Source organism: Schistocerca serialis, chromosome 9 (assembly GCF_023864345.2).
Source record: "Schistocerca serialis cubense isolate TAMUIC-IGC-003099 chromosome 9, iqSchSeri2.2, whole genome shotgun sequence".
NCBI lineage: Eukaryota > Metazoa > Arthropoda > Insecta > Orthoptera > Acrididae > Schistocerca > Schistocerca serialis.
The window spans coordinates 293,117,204-293,136,686 of NC_064646.1; the positions used below are offsets into that span (position 1 = coordinate 293,117,204).

The 19,483-nt window shown below is 44.8% G+C and overlaps 1 protein-coding gene across 2 annotated transcripts in view; it reads left to right on the top strand.

Annotated features, from left to right (window-relative positions):
- LOC126418873 (vacuolar protein sorting-associated protein VTA1 homolog) overlaps positions 1-19,483 on the top strand; it is a 70,125-nt gene that overhangs the window by 23,195 nt on the left and 27,447 nt on the right. For both annotated transcript variants that reach the window (XM_050085872.1, XM_050085873.1), the window contains exon 4: positions 4,794-4,964. In XM_050085872.1, coding sequence (XP_049941829.1) covers positions 4,794-4,964 — 171 coding nt within the window. The remainder of the gene's footprint in view (positions 1-4,793; positions 4,965-19,483) is intronic.

Consider the following 19,483-nt stretch of genomic DNA (forward strand, 5'->3'; position numbering starts at 1 on the left):
ACAAGGGCAATCATCTCCCCTCAAGGCTGAGCCCCCACCAATTATGGGCTCCCCTCCCCAGTGGAAAGACTGTGGAAGTGGAACCCCTGTGATGGATGGCGCCTATTTTACAGTGGAATGTTAATGAGTTCAGGACCCATGTAGAGGAGCTGAAACTGCTAGTGTGGAATGCCCCCTGTGCTTAAGTTTGGAATGCCCCCTGTGCCTAAGTTTACAAGAAACACATTTTAAAGCCAGGGACAATCCTGTGCTGCGGGGCTATACCATTCACCAAAAGGATGACCTGACTGGGGATAGAGCTAAGGGGTAGGGGTTTCTGTGTTTGTCAATAATGCGCAACATTCCTCTGGTCACCCCTGGCTACTAAGCTGCAAGCAGTTGCTGTTGAAATTCATGGGTGTCTCTGTTTGCTCACTGTATCTACCTCCACCAGACACAATAGACTCTGAGGTTCTCAGAGGTCTTGTGATACAACCACCATGACTATTTCTTCTATTGGGAAACTTAAATGCCCATCATGTTTTCCAGGACTCCACCTCTACTTGCCCTCAAGGTCAGGTTTTGGTGAGTTTCGTGCCGTCTCACGAGCTGTGCATCTAGGTGCTCACACACATTTCTGCACTGCTACTGCATCATTCTCAGCCATTGACCTCTCTTTCTGCTCTCCCACCTTCACAGATTCTGTTCAGTGGGAGGTCATTGACGATCTTCATTCCAGTGACACTTACCACTCGGCGTTCACCTGTTGGGTGGGGCATTACCTGAAGTGAATTGACCATTGTAGATGGTCATCAGGGCTAACTGGATGCTGTTCAGCCAGCTGGCTGTGTTCAAACATTGCAGCTGCATGCACAAATGGGTGAACCACATCATCAAGTGATGCATCATGCTGCTGACTTGTCCATCCCAAAGTCCTCGGGCCGTCTTAAGAGGCGACCTATACCTTGGTGGACGGATGAGTGCCGTTCAACCAACCAGGACAGGCATGTGGCTCTTTGACAATTTAAGTGAGCCATACAGCAGACGGCCTCATAGTCTTTAAAGTCGCAAGGACCAACACATAATTAAGGAGAGCAGGAAAAGGTCATGGCAAGCATTCCTGGACTCCATCACCCATTCCAGTTGTTCTACGAAGGTATGGGTAGCCATTAGGATGATTTCTGCTAAACGTGGTTGTTTACTAATAGCAGCAGTGCTGAAACAGAGACACCTTCAAAGAGCTCCCAGAGACATTCCTCAGATGCTGGCAGAGAATTTTGCACAAACTACCGCTGCCAACGCCAGCCAGGATCTCGCATTTCTTTGCTACTGTGCATCTGTAGAGAGGGGAAATTGGATTTCAGATACAACAACTCTGAGACTTACAACTACCCTTTCGCCCTGTGGAAGTTGGAATCAGCCCTGTCGAGTCTTGTGATACTGCAGCTGGTCATGGCTGAATATGGTGCTGCATGCTTAGGCATTTGCCAGTAGCATCAAAAAAAATCCTCCTCCAATGATTGAATCTTACATTGCATACAGGTAACTTCCACAACTTGTGGAGAGAGACCATTTGATTCCTCTCCTGAAACCACGAAAGGATCACACAGTCCCAGTAGTTATCAGAGTATCACCTTAATGAGATGTGTAGGAAAGACCCTGGAGTGAATGGTTTGCAGTCATCTGATCTGATTGTTAGAGGCCAGGCATCTCATTAGTTGATCTCAATGTGGATTCCAGAGGTTTCAGTCCACTGTTGACAGCCTGACCCTATTAGAAGCAACTGTCCACCAGTCTTTCCTACAGAATCACCACTATATTGGTATATTCTTTGATATCAGTGAGGCATACAATACTACTTGAAGACACTGTATTCTTGCACAACTGCATCAATGGGATTTTCATGGCCACCTTCCCTTTTTCATATGATCTTTCCTGTCCCAGTGGTTTTTTTAGGATCCAAGTAGGTTACTTGCTTTTGGGTAATTTTGAGCAGGAGAGTGGTGTCCCTAAGGGCAGCCTCATAAGTGTTATCCTCTTTGCCATAGCCATAAACAGTATCACATCTACAGAGATGAGTCCTGTACAGTTCTCTTTATTTGTGGGTGATTTTGCTGTTTTCCGTTCCTCCTCCAGTGCAGCAACAGCAAGCCGTCAGTTGCAACTTGTGTTGATTTTAATCATTCTCGTTGTATCTTTAATATACTTGCATATGAGGGACAACATCCTACAGTGTAGGGAACCAGTGAGGTTTCTGAGCCTCATTTTTGACTTGAAATTATCATGTTTGCCACACCTGAGGGACCTGAAAGGCAGAACCCTGAATGCACTGAACGTCATAAAGTGCCTTAGACACAGGTCTTGGGGAACGAACAGGGTGAGTCCCCTCATGCGTTCGTGACTGGAGAGTGAGTGCATGGTGTATGGTTCGGTGAGGCCTTCTTATTTGAAGAGCATTGACCATCTGTCCACAATGAGGGGATTCTGTTTACCACAGGTGCTTGTAGGACCAGTCCCACAGCCAGCCTCTGTGCTAAGGCTGGGGAACCGCCACTCACCATCTGGTGGCAGCTCGTCATGGTGCATCAGGCATGTAAGTTTCCCACAGATCTGACTTCAGCTGCACACCATACTGTTGCTCATCCACCACTGGGATTCCTTTTCTCCAGCTGTCCATGAGCAACAATGCTGTTTGGAATCTGCATGCAATGTCTGCTGGAGTCACTCGGTGTTGAGCAAGTGCGAGCCCAAATCCAGGGTTTTAATTGTCTGCCGTTCTGGTTACTGGGAGAGGCCCAGAGTGACTTTAGATTTGGTGTGGTACAGTAGAGATTGCACTCCTGCTCCAGTTTTCAATGCAATGTTTTCTGGTATTTTATATGAGCACCACAACTATGTAGCTTTTTTTACGGGTGGGTTGAAACGGGGGTATTTTGTGGTTGCTCTGTTTTCCCAGATTGTGTCCTCAAGTTCCAACTGCCTCAAGCCTTTACTGTCTTTGATGCAGAAGTATATCCGATCTTGCGGGCACTGCAGCAGATGAAATGTTCTTCCCGTGCAAAATTTGTCTGTTTAGATTCTCTGAATGCCCTTCACTCGCTGCAACTTTTGTACCCAGCAGATAAAGTAGTCCAGGCTATCCAGAATGCCCTCCTCCAACTACAATCACGGGGGATGGGGGTGTCTTTCTGGTGGGTACCAGGACACATGGGAATTGCAGGGAATAAAAGGGCAGATCTAGCAGCCAAGGAGACATGTCTTGATACTGAGGTGTTTCAGTATGCCATCCCCCTGTGCGCTATGACTTCACTGTTGAGCGCCAGAGTCCTGTACCGGTGGGAAATGAGTAGCTGGAAGTGACCAAGAATAAGCTGTGTTTAGTAAAACCACAATTTGGCCATGGTGTACCTCCTCCCAACCACATCAACAGAACAAGGTCCTCCTCTTCCGTCCTCACATAGGCCACAACTCTATGATGCATGGTTTCATGCTCCGGCAAGAGGACCCTCCAATTTTTGGCGTACAGATCACTGTGTGCCACATTGTATTGGACTGTGCCCACACACACACACACACACACACACACACACACACACACACACACACACGTACACGTGTGTGCGATGGTGATACAGCAGTCTGAGACAATTTGCTCCAAAGTCTTGAACATATGGTTGTAGAGGGGTTGATGTAATTCCTGGATGATTTCTTATTCAATATCCTGGATGTAGAAATAATGCTGGTCCACTTCAAATTGTTCGTTGCCGACAAAGTAAAATTGTAGGAATTTTGGCATTTATTTGGTTTGTTGTAGCAAGCCCATTCAATGATTAATGAGTATTATACCATAAAAATTGATCTGAAAGTGTCTTGATTATGTATAATTTGACCTCTAAACAATGTAATTTGGAAGCCTGTATTGTAATAACACACATTTTGTAGAAAATGTTAGTATTTGTGTAAGCAATTAGTTGTTGTGGCAGCATTGTAATTACTTGTAATTAATTATAGTGGTTTTATATATGTACCTATTGTTAAGTTATATAATATAAATTGGACTTTTTGGAGCTGAGAATTTAAAAATACTGTTGCTTTGAAGTGTGTAATAAGGACCCTCTGGTGCACATTCAAGAACCTCATGTAGATGGCTCTCTACAGATATGGACATGCTAACAACACTCTCACAGTACATTTATTACCTTATGAATTTTGTTTTCAACAGTCATTCACTCTGTGTTAGAGCAGAACATGGAAACAATCTTTGACCACTTACCCATTGTAGTGAAGAATGTCATTCATAGTAAAATTAACTTCAAATGCAAACTAAAATCATATTTACTTGACAACTACTCCAGCAAAGAATTTCTGTGTAGGGAGATTGACTCAATGTATGTAGCGTTAAGTATATAAATGAAGTAGAAAAAAAAGTTTTCGTCCAAATGTTACCAACAATCATATAAGTGCGCAGCATGTTGCCATATTTATCATTGTTACAGTTGTAAACTACAATATACCACTCACATCACAGCAAGAAATCAGTTACGGCACATGGAACACACAAGTATTCAAATAAATAGTATTAGGAATCTTTTTTTAAATATTCTGAAAATACGGTTTGAAATGCATGGAAGATGTTGAAAATGTAACAAAAGTAATAAAAATGTTTTATTAATAAAGAAACGGATGTAAACTCTTTATTAGTGTATTTTAATATTCATGAAAAATGTATATTTAATGCTTACTCTGTGATTATTAATTGTGTCTCACTGGTTTGTCTATGCCACTTCAGTTATATTCCATATTTAACATTACAGGATTTATCTCCCCACCAGCATCATCATCTTCTTCTGCTGGCCCAAGTTTTCCCAATGTGTCGAATAAAGTGACAGACATCCCTGCTCCATATACAGTTCCACAACCACTTACGCCAACAGAAGGTTTGCCATTAAATCCAACTTTGCAAATCAGTAAGCCTCTGCCAACAGGTAAGCAGCAGTTTTCTGTACTTCTGTAATTAACTGCAACTGAATTTCCACTTTAATGAATTTATTTTTTGTCTTAAGCTATGCTAGGAGGAGTACTAGTGGCATTTTGTCACACACAGACATTGAAGGCCAGTGAAAATTTCCACTCCTTTTTTGGGACATTTACTGCATACAGGAATTAGACTTCACAATGAATTTAATAGAGATCTCAATACACAAGCTCCTGTAGGCTGAAAGATCACAACAGCTGATAAAATTTGTTTTAACACATGGGCATGTATAAATTACTGATAAATATAGAAATGTGCATCAATGTCAAGGGCTATTCAGGAAGTAAGTTCCGTTAACTTGTATATAAAAAGAAGTATCAAGAATTTTTTTATTTTATACAACTTAAAGCTATTACTATAAGTTGTTTCTCTAACAATTGAGCTTTATGTTAAAGCAGTTGTTTTGTTGAGGAACAAGCTTTTCAGTGCCCTCGTACAATTCTGCTGCCTGTGATCCTTAGCCATGTTTTGACACTGTCTTTTAACTTACCGTTTTCATAATGCCCTGACCCTAGCCATTCTTTTCATCTTTGGAAATGTGTGAAAATCACTGGGTTACAAATCAGAGCTGTGAAGAGCATGATCAAACTGATTTCCAATTGGAACTGTTATGTTAAGCAACACTTGTTTGCATGCAGCAGTATGTGACCTAGTGTTTTTATGATTCCAGAATTTGACGCCCCATCTCTTTTGTTCTCGATGGCTCTTCTGAGCTTGTTCAGAGTTTCTCTGTAAATTTTGGAGTTTTATTGTACTGTGTTCTTCCATAAATACAATGAATACTCCCTACTTGTTAAAAAGAAGTTGGGGTGGGGGGAGGGGCTGGCTGTCTCCAGTTTTTAGGTAGAAAATGTTTGACAGTGTGTTAAAGGCTTACATATCAAGCTAGCATGATATCACTCCATATTGAAGTATGCAATGTGTATTTTTGTCTCCCATCAAAATGTGATTGAGGAATTTGTCTTCTTCTGGATTGTATCACATCAGAAACATTAATACATTTCCTAATCTCTTTGTTGTGTAGATATGTCAGAAGCTCTTGCGACCCATCACTTTCAAAATTTGTTCTAAAGCTTACCTGTCACAAGTTCCTGCAACACTATCATTGATGCCTGAGTGAAATTGGCTGATAATTCTGTAGTTGTGAACCAATAATTTTCTCAGATTCTGTCGTTAATCCTTGGAAGAAATTCATTTGTCAGAACAGATGGCTGTTCACTTCTTTTTTCATCACTGACATTCCTCCAGCATTCCCAAAACAAACAGCACCATTTTGTTTACCGTATTTACTCGAATCTAAGCCGCACTCCAATCTAAGCCGCACCTGAAAAATGAGACTCGAAATCAAGGAAAAAAAAATTCCCGAATCTAAGCCGCACCTGAAATTTGAGACTCAAAATTCAAGGGGAGGGAAAAGTTTTAGGCCGCAGCTCCAAATCGAAACAAAGTTGGTCCATTGTAATATAAGACACAATTTAGGTCGAATGAATGACGATACAGCTACAGTAGTTTGGTTCGAGTCGTAAGCTTAGCAGTTAAGCTTTACCAGGTAGCCATTGCTATGCGCCAGGTGCTCCGTCCGTATTTATACGGGTACCCTTCCTTTTGCACGTGCTTTGTCTGGTTTAAATAGTTTGCTTATTTTGCTTTGATCTGATAAGTGTCGTTTTCTTTGTTATAGGTGTTTACGTCACTCTAAGCTGAAAATGCATTACTGAACTGTGTCGTGCTTGTTTGTCGCATTCTGATAGTGCGTGTTTACGGCCTGTTGCCGCTCGCGGCATGGCTTGCTTTTGTGCGCGCAACCGCCGCTTACAAAAAAAAGAGGAATCATCTCATTAGCGAAACAATGGCAAGAGACTGCTATTTTTTGTTACTTACACCATTGCTTTCTTTGATAATGATAAGCAAGAACCAAATAATAGACTGCGTATGATAAATGATGTTCTGAACGAGAGTGTAGCGAAAATTTTTCTCAGTTTGAAAATCTTTGCTGGCGTCTCTTTAGTACATTACATTCTGCACAGAAATTAGTCATCTTAGATTTAAAAATCTAGTCAGTTGCCGTGCTTCATTTCTGACTGTATCACTGTTAGGCATAAGAATAATACGAATATAAGCATGACACGATACGTATACTCTTTCGCGTTTACTGTTGTCTCACTCTAGTTTCGTAGTTTATTAGGCAGACAGGATTTAAATTAGATAGCAGCAAACACGAAAGAATACATGGCAAAATGTTTATATTCGTATTATTCTTATGGTGAAGAGAATACTGCATGTGATTCACAATTCATCAAGTTCCTATTAGCAACCATCTCTTCTCACAGGTAGGACAAAATTCGGAACGTGGAGTTGGCCATATTGACAAACATCCCAAACAGTCTTGCCAGTGGATTTTTGCAGTACATTGAAATGCTGCTACATTCGAAGATAAACAATACGGAATTTGTATTTACTTCGTTGGATAATGTATGAAAATGCAGTGGTCGAAACTCGAGGCGGAGAAGAAAAGCTCGTCTTCCACCTTTTTTTTTTTTACTGACGCTGAGGTTTTGGCGCCAGTATTTATCTTTGTGCCTACAAAGCATACCTGTGTAGCGCTACGGCTACGTATATTCGATGGCAGAAGTTAGTTGTGGCGGCGCATTTCAACATTTTTCAGAACTTCCGCTTGCTTTGCACTCGATTCTAAGCCGCAGGCGGTTTTTTGGATTACAAAAACCGGGAAGAAAGTGCGGCTTAGATTCGAGTAAATATGGTAAGCACTATTGCTCATAACATTCCCTTCAAATACTGTTCATAGTTCACTGTGAATATCTACAATTTTATTGTTTCTCACACACAGAAAACAGATTACACCATGTAATTCACGGGCAGTGATATTTTGAGTGATAGTGTCAAAGTCGTTTTGACAGTTACTGCCAGACACCTACTGACCAGGTGACACACACACACTTTGTGCAGCAGCTGGCAACAGAACTTACTTTCTGGACAGCCCTTGTAAGTGAAAAGAATCATCATCTTAATAGCAAACAAGTAAAACCAGGTAAAGACCACTGGCTCAGAGATAAAACAGTTGCTGAAGGCTCTTGACACAAAATTGTGAAGGTCCCAAGCTCATAAGGCATACTGGCTATTATTTGCCAAGCTTATTGTCCTATTATTGAAGTGCTGCTCAGATGACATAAATTTAATCATTTTAGACTCCAGTGCTTCCTATTTCATAATTAATTAATTAATTAATAATTAAGGAAGTTTAATTTTAATGCATTTGCAGCTATAACAGTATGACACAACTGTAGCTAAAAGGTAACATACAAGACAGTAGAAAATGCATCACAACTATATACCGTTCTACGGATCGGAGCATGGAATTTCAGATCCCTTAATCGGGCAGGTAAGTTAGAAAATTTAAAAAGGGAAATGGATAGGTTAAAGTTAGATATAGTGGGAATTAGTGAAGTTCGGTGGCAGGAGGAACAAGACTTTTGATCAGGTGAATACAGGGTTATAAATACAAAAGCAAATAGGGGTAATGCAGGTGTAGGTTTAATAACGAATAAAAAATAGGAGTGCGGGTAAGCTACTACAAACAGCATAGTGAACGCATTATTGTGGCCAAGATAGACACAAAGCCCACGCCTACTACAGTATTACAAGTTTATATGCCAACTAGCTCTGCAGATGACGAAGAAATTGATGAAATGTATGATGAGATAAAAGAAATTATTCGGGTAGTGAAGGGAGACGAAAATTTAATAGTCATGGGTGACTGGAATTCGTCAGTAGGAAAAGGGAGAGAAGGAAACATAGTAGGTGAATATGGATTGGGCTAAGAAATGAAAGAGGAAGCCGTCTGGTAGAATTTTGCGCAGAGCATAACTTAATCATAGCTAACACTTGGTTCAAGAATCGTGAAAGAAGGTTGTATACATGGAAGAATCCTGGAGATACTAAAAGGTATCATATTGATTACATAATGGTAAGACAGAGATTTAGGAACCAGGTTTTAAATTGTAAGACATTTCCAGGGGCAGATGTGGATTCTGACCACAATATATTGGTTATGAACTGCAGATTGAAACTGAAGAAACTGCAAAAAGGCAGGAATTTAAGGAGATGGGACCTGGATAAACTGAAAGAACCAGAGGTTGTACAGAGTTTCAGGGAGAGCATAAAGGAACAATTGACAGGAATGGGGGAAAGAAATACAGTAGAAGAAGAATGGGTAGCTTTGAGGGATGAAATAGTGAAGGCAGCAGAGGATCAAGTAGGTAAAAAGACGAGGGCTAGTAGAAACCCTTGGGTAACAGAAGAAATATTGAATTTAATTGATGAAAGGAGAAAATATAATAAAAATGCAGTAAATGAAGCAGGCAAAAAGGAATACGAACGTCTCAAAAATGAGATCGACAGGATGTGCAAAATGGCTAAGCAGGGATGGCTAGAGGACAAATGTAAGGCTGTAGAGGTTTATCTCACTAGGGGTAAAATAAATACTGCTTACAGAAAAATTAAAGAGACCTTTGGAGAAAAGAGAACCACTTGCATGAATATCAAGAGCTCAGATGGAAACCCAGTTCCAAGCAAAGAAGGGAAGGCAGAAAGGTGGAAGGAGTATATAGAGGGTCTATACAAGGGCGAAGTACTTGAGGACAATGTTATGGAAATGGAAGAGGATGTAGATGAAGATGAAATGGGAGATATGATACTGCGTAAAGAGTTTGAAAGAGCACTGAAGGACCTGAGTCGAAACAAGGCCCCTGGAGTAGACAACATTCCATTAGAACTACTGACAGCCTTGGGAGAGCCAGTCCTGATAAAACTCTACCATGTGGTGAGCAAGATGTATGAGACAGGCGAAATACCCTCAGACTTCAAGAAGAATATAGTAATTCCAATCCCAAAGAAAGCAGGTGTTGACAGATGTGAAAATTACCGAACTATCAGTTTAATAAGTCACAGCTGCAAAATACTAACGCGAATTCTTTACAGACGAATGGAAAAACTGATAGAAGCCGAACTCGGGGACGATCAGTTTGGATTCTGTAGAAATGTTGGAACACGTGAGGCAATACTGACCCTACGACTTATCTTGGAAGAAAGATTAAGGAAAGGCAAACCTACATTTCTAGCATTTGTAGACTTAGAGAAAGCTTTTGACACTGTTGACTGGAATACTCTCTTTCAAATTCTGAAGGTGGCAGGGGTAAAATACAGGGAGCGAAAGGCTATTTACAATTTGTACAGAAAGCAGATGGCAGTTATAAGAATTTAGGGGCATGAAAGGGAAGCAGTGGTTGGGAAGGGAGTGAGACAGGGTTGTTGCCTATCCCCGATGTTATTCAATCTGTATATTGAGCAAGCAATAAAAGAAACAAAAGAAAAATTCGGAGTAGGTATTAAAGTCCATGGAGAAGAAATAAAAACATTGAGGTTCGCCGATGACATTGTAATTCTGTCAGAGACAGCAAAGGACTTGGACGAGCAGTTGAACAGAATGGACAGTGTCTTGAAAGGAGGATATAAGATGAACATCAACAAAAGCAAAACAAGGATAATGGATTGTAGTCAAATTAAGTCGGGTGATGCTGAGGGAATTAGATTAGGAAATGAGACACTTAAAGTAGTAAAGGAGTTTTGCTATTTGGGGTGCAAAATAACTGACGATGGTCGAAGTAGAGAGGATATAAAATGTAGACTGGCAATGGCAAGGAAAGCGTTTCTGAAGAAGAAAAATTTGTTAACATCGAGTATAGATTTAAATGTCAGGAAGTCGTTTCTGAAAGTATTTGTATGGAGTGTAGCCATGTATGGAAGTGAAACGTGGACGATAAATAGTTTAGACAAGAAGAGAATAGAAGCTTTCGAAATGTTGTGCTACAGAAGAATGCTGAAGATTAGATGGGTAGATCACATAACTAATGAGGAGGTATTGAATAGGATTGGGGAGAAGAGGAGCTTGTGGCACAACTTGACTAGAAGAAGGGATCGGTTGGTAGGACATGTTCTGAGACATCGAGGGATCACCAATTTAGTATTGGAGGGCAATGTGGAGGGTAAAAATCGTAGAGGGAGACCAAGAGATGAATACACTAAGCAGATTCAGAAGGATGTAGGTTGCAGTAGTTACTGGGAGATGAAGCTTGCGCAGGATAGAGTACCATGGAGAGCTGCATCAAACCAGTCTCAGGACTGAAGACCACAACAACAACATATATACTTCAGCATTATATATAATGTAACTGACAAATTATTATAAATATCTTGACTGTGAACTAATTTAACCTTGGTTCATGTATTGATAGATGTTTTCATCAATCAAGAAATATTCATTTATCAGTCCATTAGCCCCACAGTGCCACTGGAGGTGCTATCTCGCATGGTGACCCCAGTCCATTAGCCCCACAGTGCCACTGGAGGTGCTATCTCTCATGGTGACCCAGAGGTGTGATTGGCTCCAGCCCATTCGTCTCCATTTGGATACCCTCACCGACCCTTTGTGAGTTCCGTGCTTTCCATCAGAACTGAGTCATCCCTTGAGGGCTTCTGGTGGCCTCTGTTCATCATTATGGGGTGCATCTGGCTGTTGGTGCCTTTTGCACAAGTCCCGTCAACATCCCTATTGCAGAAGTAAGGGTTCTCCCTTCTATAAATACTATAGCCAACTCTTGGTTTCTTACACAGTTGTCATTTGATAAGTCCCTGACCATCCCATGTATGCTGTCCTGTTTGCAAACGAAATATGTCTCCCTCCCATTACCCACCCTTGGGTGGGATTGCCAGTTGGAATGTGTCTCACTTTACTGTCATGATCTCCATCTCCATTAATTGGAAAGTGCCCCGTGTATCTCCTCCCAAACCCCCCCTTGGATGGTGCCTCGACCACCGATAAGGACTGACTTATTCCAGGGTCCTAAGGTTTCTGTTGCCCCTTTGATATTCTGGCATCTTGTACATTCCATCTTCGAAGAGCTGCAGTGTGCTACCATCTTCTGTACTGATGTTCTAAAATGACAGATAAGGCGGTATACACTGTTACATCTCCTACTGCATGGAACACCATTTACTGCTGGGATCATGCAGTGTGTTCACAGCAGAGTTGCTAGCCATTAACAGGGGCTTCCAATTTGTTACTCAGGCCTCCCTTCACAGTGTTTTAAATTGTACCAACGCAATGAGCGGCTTGCATAGACTGATGCTACTGTCATCACCGTTTGTACTCTGCTATCCTTTGGCCGTGCCACCTGCTCTGTTGTCTCCCTCTGAGCTCCAAGTCATGTTGGCTCCCCAGGGAATGAACTTGCTGACCATTTGGCTAGAGGGGCAGACACTTAACCACATTCCATTTCATGATGCGAGGTGCAGATATGCAGATACACGTCAAATCTCTTTGTGCAAAAGTGGAATGACATCTGGTGCACTATTGCTTTAGTACTAAACCCCACACAAGCAAGGAGACTACTTTCATTTGGCACTCTTCCTTTCTCTCCTCTTGGAAGGGGTCCACTGTCTTATGCTGTCTATTCATCTGTTACCATACACTCATTCATTGTTTTATGTTGCATAACGAGTCACCCCCACAATGTGGCTGTGGAGTCAGACTTGACAGTGCCCCATATATTGCTGGAATGTCCTGTTCTTTTGGCTCTGAGTACTAAGTATAGTCTTCCTTGTCTTTAATACTAGCAGACGACTCGCAGATGGTTGAACTGGTGCTTAGTTTCCTACTGAAAGTGGTTTTTATTTTCAGATGTAAGGTTTTGCTTTACTCCTGGTGCAGGGGCAGGACGGTTGTCCTTGGGACCTCTTTGTTTCTCCTAGGTCTGGGACCCATGACCACTCCTCCGTGCAAAGATTGATCTTTTATCCCTCTGTTTTTTCCAGTTTTTAGATTTGGCCTACTCCTTGCCGTGTGTGTTTTAACTTCATTGCATTATAGTTTGATTCCTTTGATGGGATCTGCCCACTTTTAGTGGACCCCCTATCTTATGCAAGTAATCTTTGAATCGTAGGACTAATGATCTCCCTGTTTAGTCCCATAACCCCCCTCCACCAGCGTATGTTTAACCACTCATTAGGCAGAATCCTAAGAGGGTTTTACCAAAACTAAGGTTCCCAATGAGCTACAGCCCCTAGGAAAGCTGTTAGGTTAAATCCGACAACAGTGCCATGCGCAGTGGTTCCCCCACTCTCGAGTCCGCTCGTCCGCGATTCACTACGTCACTCAGTGTTGGCTTGGCAGCCGTCAGAGATGTAAGTGTTGATCGCTGCTCCTGCCAAGTGTGAGGTTCGAGCAGTATTCCGGTTTCTCCATGCAAGGAAGTTATCGCCTGTGGAGATTCATCGGCAACTGACTGAAGTTCGTGGTGAGGAGTGCATGTCTGTTCAGCACGTCCGCAAATGGTGCATTGCTTTCGCTGAGGGTGGCACGGAAGTTCACGATGAAGAAAGTAGTGGAAGACCGCCGGTTTCGGATGTGATTGTCCAGAAGATCAACAGTGAGCTGCTCAAAGATCAGATGGTCACTCTCCGTGAATTTGCTGAATGCATTCCTGAAACTCCCCACTGCACAAATGAAAGAACTTTATCAGAAACGTTGGGTTATCGCACGGTTTGTGCTTGCTGGGTTCCCCGGATGCTGACAGATGGACACAAGGTGTAATGCCTTGACTGTGCTCGCTAGTTTCTTCAACAGTGTCCAGGGGGAGGCAACAAAGAGAAGTTGTTGGTCTCCATCGTCACAGGAGATGAAATGTCAGTGTTTCATTACACCCCCAAAACAAAGCAACAATCTCGTCAGTGGTGTCACTCCAGTTCACCATCCCCAGAAATATTCAAACAAACACAGTTGGCAGGAAGGGTTGTGGGGACTGTGTTTTGGGCTCAGAAGGGCGTACTCCTCATCAATTTCATGCAACCTGGGATGACAATAAACTCACAGATATTGTGAACCATTGACCAAACTCCAGCGAGCAGTCCAGAATCGCCGGAGAGGACGACTGATGGAGGGAGTAGTGCTGCTTCTCCCAGACTTAGCCCCCAGCGATTATCACCTCTTCCCCAAGCTAAAGGAACACTTAAGTGGAAAACATTTCAAGAGCGACAATGAAGTCTGATCAGAGGTCACACGCTTCCTCAACGTGTTGGCAGGAGACTTCTTCAACTTAGGAATACAAAAGCTGGGGCACCGTATTCAAAAGTGTGTCAAAAAAATGGAGACTGTTGAAAAATAGACAAAAGTGTAAGCTTTCAACAATAAATTAATAACAATAAACAATGTCTTCTGTTTGTAAAAAATATAGGAAGCTTGCTTTTGGTACAACCCTTTTACTGAATGGGAGTGTCTTCTGGCCATTTCTTCTTCCCATGATTCAGCTCCTGGCTCTCATTCCAACCATAGCAAATTGCTTCAACACCTCAATCCTCCACAATAACAATATCTTCACGATGTATTTTACCATATTTGGCTCCAAGGCATTTTCTCCTCTCAGTTGAGAGGCAGTATTGCGGTTCTTGTCCTTAAACCTGGCATGGATCCATCATCCCTCGTTGGTTACTGGCCCCTAGGCCCTCCAAGTTACTAGAATGCATGGTGGCTTGTTGGCTCATTTGGGACCTTGAATCTAGGAACCTTTTACTTTTATCTCTTTACCAATGTGGCTTTCAAGAGGGACGGTCTCCAATTGGTCATATGCTTTGATTGGAAACCGCAGTTCGGCAGGCCTTTCCTCGGCACCACCATCTTGTCAAAGGCCTATGACACAGCTTGGTGCCATCACATCCTCCTTAAGCTTCATGAGTGGGGTCTTTGGGGTCCCCCTTCAGATTTTTATTCACCAGTTCCTGTCCCATCGATGATTCAGAGTCTGGGTTGGCACTGTTCTCAGCTCTCAGGGGACCCAGCAGAATAGCACTCCACAGGGTTCCATATTAAGGGTTATTTTTCTAGTCACTATTAATGGACTAGTGACCTCTGCCAGACCGTTGGTCACCCCTACTCTTATGTGTATTATTTCTGTCTTTGGGCTAGCTGCCTCTCGGTGGCCACTGCAGAACAACAGCTCCAGGGTGCTATCCAGCACACTTCCATATGGATGCAGTGCTGTTGCCGCACATTGGTCCACCCTGATCCGGAACTGTACCTCGATGCCCAACATGTAACCATGGTCACCCACTTCTGTTCCTTGGGTCTCATTCTGGACAACAAACTTACTTAGTTGCCATATATCTGCCACCTGTATGTTGACTGTTTTTGTAAACTCGGTGTTCTTCACTTCCTTGCCCACACTTCTTGGTTTGCAGATCTTTTGACCCTTTTCTGCCTTTACTGGGCATTAGTTCTGTCTTGCCTGGACTGTGGTTGTCAAGTTTATGGCTCAAGTGTCCCTTCTGCACTGCTCCTCTTGGATCCAGATAACTATCATGGTATCCATTTAGCCACTGGTGCCTTTTGCACTAGCCCTGTTGATAATCTTCTGGTTGATGCTGTGATCCCTCCTCTTTAGAGTCATCGGTCCCAGCTCCTGGTTTCCTATTTCGTCACTAACCTCTCTGCCCCTGTTCACTTCCTATTGTATTCTTTTTGCAGCTTTGTGACTTTGCGTGCCCATTGCCCATCCACAAGTTGGCTTACTGGTTGGGCTGTGCCTCGCTCCTCTCTGCCTGACTTCCATCTCCTCTCCTTGTCCACTTCCCCACATTCTTCCCCAACACCCCTCCCCCCCTCCCCCGTGGTTAGCTTCTCAGCCACAGATTCAGATGGAAATTATCTGGGGATCAAAGCCTTCATCGCTCCAGTGGTGTTCTCTTGTTTGTTCTAAATACTCTTACAGGAGTTTCAGGATGCTGTTGTTTTTTACATTGACGGCTGGCTCTAAATCCACTGATCACGTGGGACATGCCTTTACATACTTTAATGGCGTGGAACACCCCCACTCCCCCTCCCCCCTCTCCCCCTCCCCTCTCTCCCCCTCCCCCCTCTCCCCCTCCCCCCTCTCCCCCTCCCCCCTCTCCCCCTCCCCACTCTCCCCCTCCCCCCTCTCCCCCTCTCCCCCCCTCCACCCCTCCCCCCTCTCCCCCTCCCCCCTCTCCCCCTCCCCCCCTCCCCCCTCTCCCCCTCCCCCCTCTCCCCCTCCCCCCTCTCCCCCCTCTCCCCCTCCCCCCTCTCCCCCTCCCCCCTCTCCCCCTCTCCCCCTCCACCCTCCCCCCTCTCCCCCTCCCCCCTCTCCACCTCCCCCCTCTCCCCCTCTCCCCCTCCCCCTCCCCCTCTTCCCCCCTCTCCCCTCTCCCCCTCCCCCCTCTCCCACTCCCCCTCTCCCCCTCCCCCCTCTTTCTCTCCCCCCTCTCCCCCTCCCCCCTCTCCCCCTCCCCCCTCTTTCTCTCCCCCCTCTTTCTCTCCCCCCTCTTTCTCTCCCCCCTCTTTCTCTCCCCCCTCTTTCTCTCCCCCCACTCTTCCCCCCCTCTCCCCCTCTCCCCTCTCGCTCCCACCTCCCCCCTCCCCCCTCTCCCTCCCACCTCCCACCTCCCCCTCTCTCCTTCTCTCCCCCTCTCCACCCCCTCTCCACCCCCTCTCCACCCCCTCTCTCCTTCTCTCCCACTCTCCCCCTCTCCCCCTCTCCACCCCCTCTCCACCCCCTCTCCACCCCCTCTCCACCCCCTCTCCACCCCCTCTCCACCCCCTCTCCACCCCCTCTCCACCCCCTCTCCCCCCTCTCCACCCCCTGCCCCCTTCCCCACTCTTCCCCCCTCTCCCCCCACTCTTCCCCCCTCTCCCCCCACTCTTCCCCCCACTCTTCCTCCCACTCTTCCCCCCACTCTTCCCCCCACTCTTCCCCCCACTCTTCCCCCCACTCTTCCCCCCACTCTTCCCCCCACTCTTCCCCCCACTCTTCCCCCCACTCTCCCCTCTCCCCCCACTCTCCCCTCTCCCCCCACTCTCCCCTCTCCCCCCACTCTCCCCTCTCCCCCCACTCTCCCCTCTCCCCCCACTCTCCCCTCTCCCCCCACTCTCCCCTCTCCCCCCACTCTCCCCTCTCCCCCCACTCTCCCCTCTCCCCCCACTCTCCCCTCTCCCCCCACTCTCCCCTCTCCCCCCACTCTCCCCTCTCCCCCTCACCCCCTCTCCCCCTCACCCCCTCACCCCCTCACCCCCCTCTCCCCCTCACCCCCCTCTCCCCCTCACCCCCCTCTCCCCCTCACCCCCCTCTCCCCCTCACCCCCCTCTCCCCCTCACCCCCCTCTCCCCCTCACCCCCCTCTCCCCCTCACCCCCCTCTCCCCCCCCTCTCCCCCGTCTCCCCCCTCTCACCCCTCTCACCCCTCTCACCCCTCTCCCCCCTCTCCCCCCTCTCGCCCCTCTCGCCCCTCTCCCCCCTCTCGCCCCTCTCCCCCCTCTCCCCCCTCGACCTCCCTTTCCCCCCTCTGCCCCCCTCCGCCCCCTCTCTCCACCTCCCCCCTCCCCCTCTCTCTCCCCCTCCCCCTCCCCCTGCTCTTTGAAATCCTGTGCTGTCTCTAAGGTTTGTCAGTGACATGGAAATTGTCATAGTTTTATCTTCTCCATGAATTAAAATCCCCTTTCCAAATTTATTCTTTGCTTCCTTCACACCTTGCTCAGTGCACAGATAAAGTAACAGTGATAGGATACAACCGTGTCTTGCTCTCTTTCCAATAGCTTGTCTTTCATGTCCTTACTTTCTTACGATTGGAGTCTGGTTTCTGCACAAGTTGTAAATAAGCTTTGGTTCACCGTATTTTACCACAGCTGCCTTGAAAATTTTAAAGAATGTAGCCCAGCCAACAGTCAAAAGCTTTCTCAAAATCTACTAATGTTATAAATGTACATTTGTAAGTTTTTCAACCAAAGATAAGTTTTAGTATTGACACCTATCAGCAGCTGCTTTTCTTTGGAGTTATTGAATACTTCCTGAAGTCTGAGGGTATTTTGCCTTTCTCGCATATCTTGCACACAGTGTGAAATAATTTTGTCACGGACGGCTCTCAATAATGCTGAGCAAATGCCAACTACTCCAGGAACCTTGTGTCCACTGAGGGCTTTCAGTGCTCAGTCAAATTCATTTCCCACTATCACATCTCCCATCTCCCATTTCATCTTCACCTACTTAATCTCCTCCTCCTATAATATAGTCCTGGAGTTTTTTTCCCTTATGTAGATTATCTACATATTCTTTCTACCTTCAACTGTCCTTTCTTGGTTTAGGAGTGAACTGCCATGTGAGCTCGTGGTATTCATACAGCCATTTCTCTTTTATCCAAAGGTCTTTTTAACTTTAATTTTCCTATATGTGATATCTATTTTTCCCCTAGTTAGGCATGCTTCTATAGCCTTACATTTGTCCTCTAGCTATTCTTGCTTTGTCATTTTGCACTTTGTCACTCTCAGCCTTTTAGATGTGTGCATTCCCTTTTGCCCATTTCATTTGCTACATTTTTATATTTTCTCCTTTCATCAGTGAAGTTCAATATCTCCTGTGTTATTGGGTGACTTCTACTAGGCCTTGTCTTTTTACTTGTGTGATCATCTGATACCTTCCTTATTTCGTCTCTTAAAGCTGCCCATTCATCTTCAGCTATATTACTTTCCTCTGTTTCAGTCCAACGTTGTGTAATGCTCCCCCTGGAACACTAAACAACCCCTATTTCCTTCAGTTTATCCAGGTCCCATGTCCTTAATTTCCTACTTTTCTGGTATTTCTTCAGTTTTAATCTGCAGTTCATAACCAATAAATTACATTCAGTCCAACAACTGCCCCTGGAAGCATCTTAGTTTAAAACCTGATTTTGAAATCTTTCTTATTGCCTCAAACTTTCCAGTGTTCCCCTATATCTTCCACAAGTACAGTCTTCTTTCAAGATTTTTTAACAAAGTATCAGCAACAATTAAACTACACTTTGTGCTATACTAAGCCAGACAGCTTCCACTTTCATTCATACTCTTTTAAATACTCTGTGAGGTTTCTGGGCCTCATTTTGTATCCCAGTCTGTCATGGTTACCATATCTGAAGGCAAGGGCCCAGAAGGTCCTGAACATCTTAAAGTGCCTTTGCCATAGGTCTTGGGAAGTGGGCAGGGTGTGTCTGCCCCAGTTTTCTAGGTCTTTCATGCAGTGTGTGGATCAGCGAGGCCTTCTTACCTGATCATTGACACTATCCATCATGAGGGGATCATGCTAGCCATGAGTGCTTACAGGACTAGCCCCATACGCAGTCTCTGCACTGAGTTTGGCGAACCACCACGCACCATCTTGTGGCAAATCCACATGGTGTCAGGCATGTAAGTCCCTCATTGCTCCCAATTCACCAGCATACCATCTGTAGCTTGTTCAGCTATGGAATGCCTTTTCCCTAATTGTCCACAACCATCAAGGCCATTTGAGATCTGCGTGAAGCATGTGCTGTAATTACATGTGTGGAGCAAGTAGAACCTCAAATCCAGGGTTTTAACCGC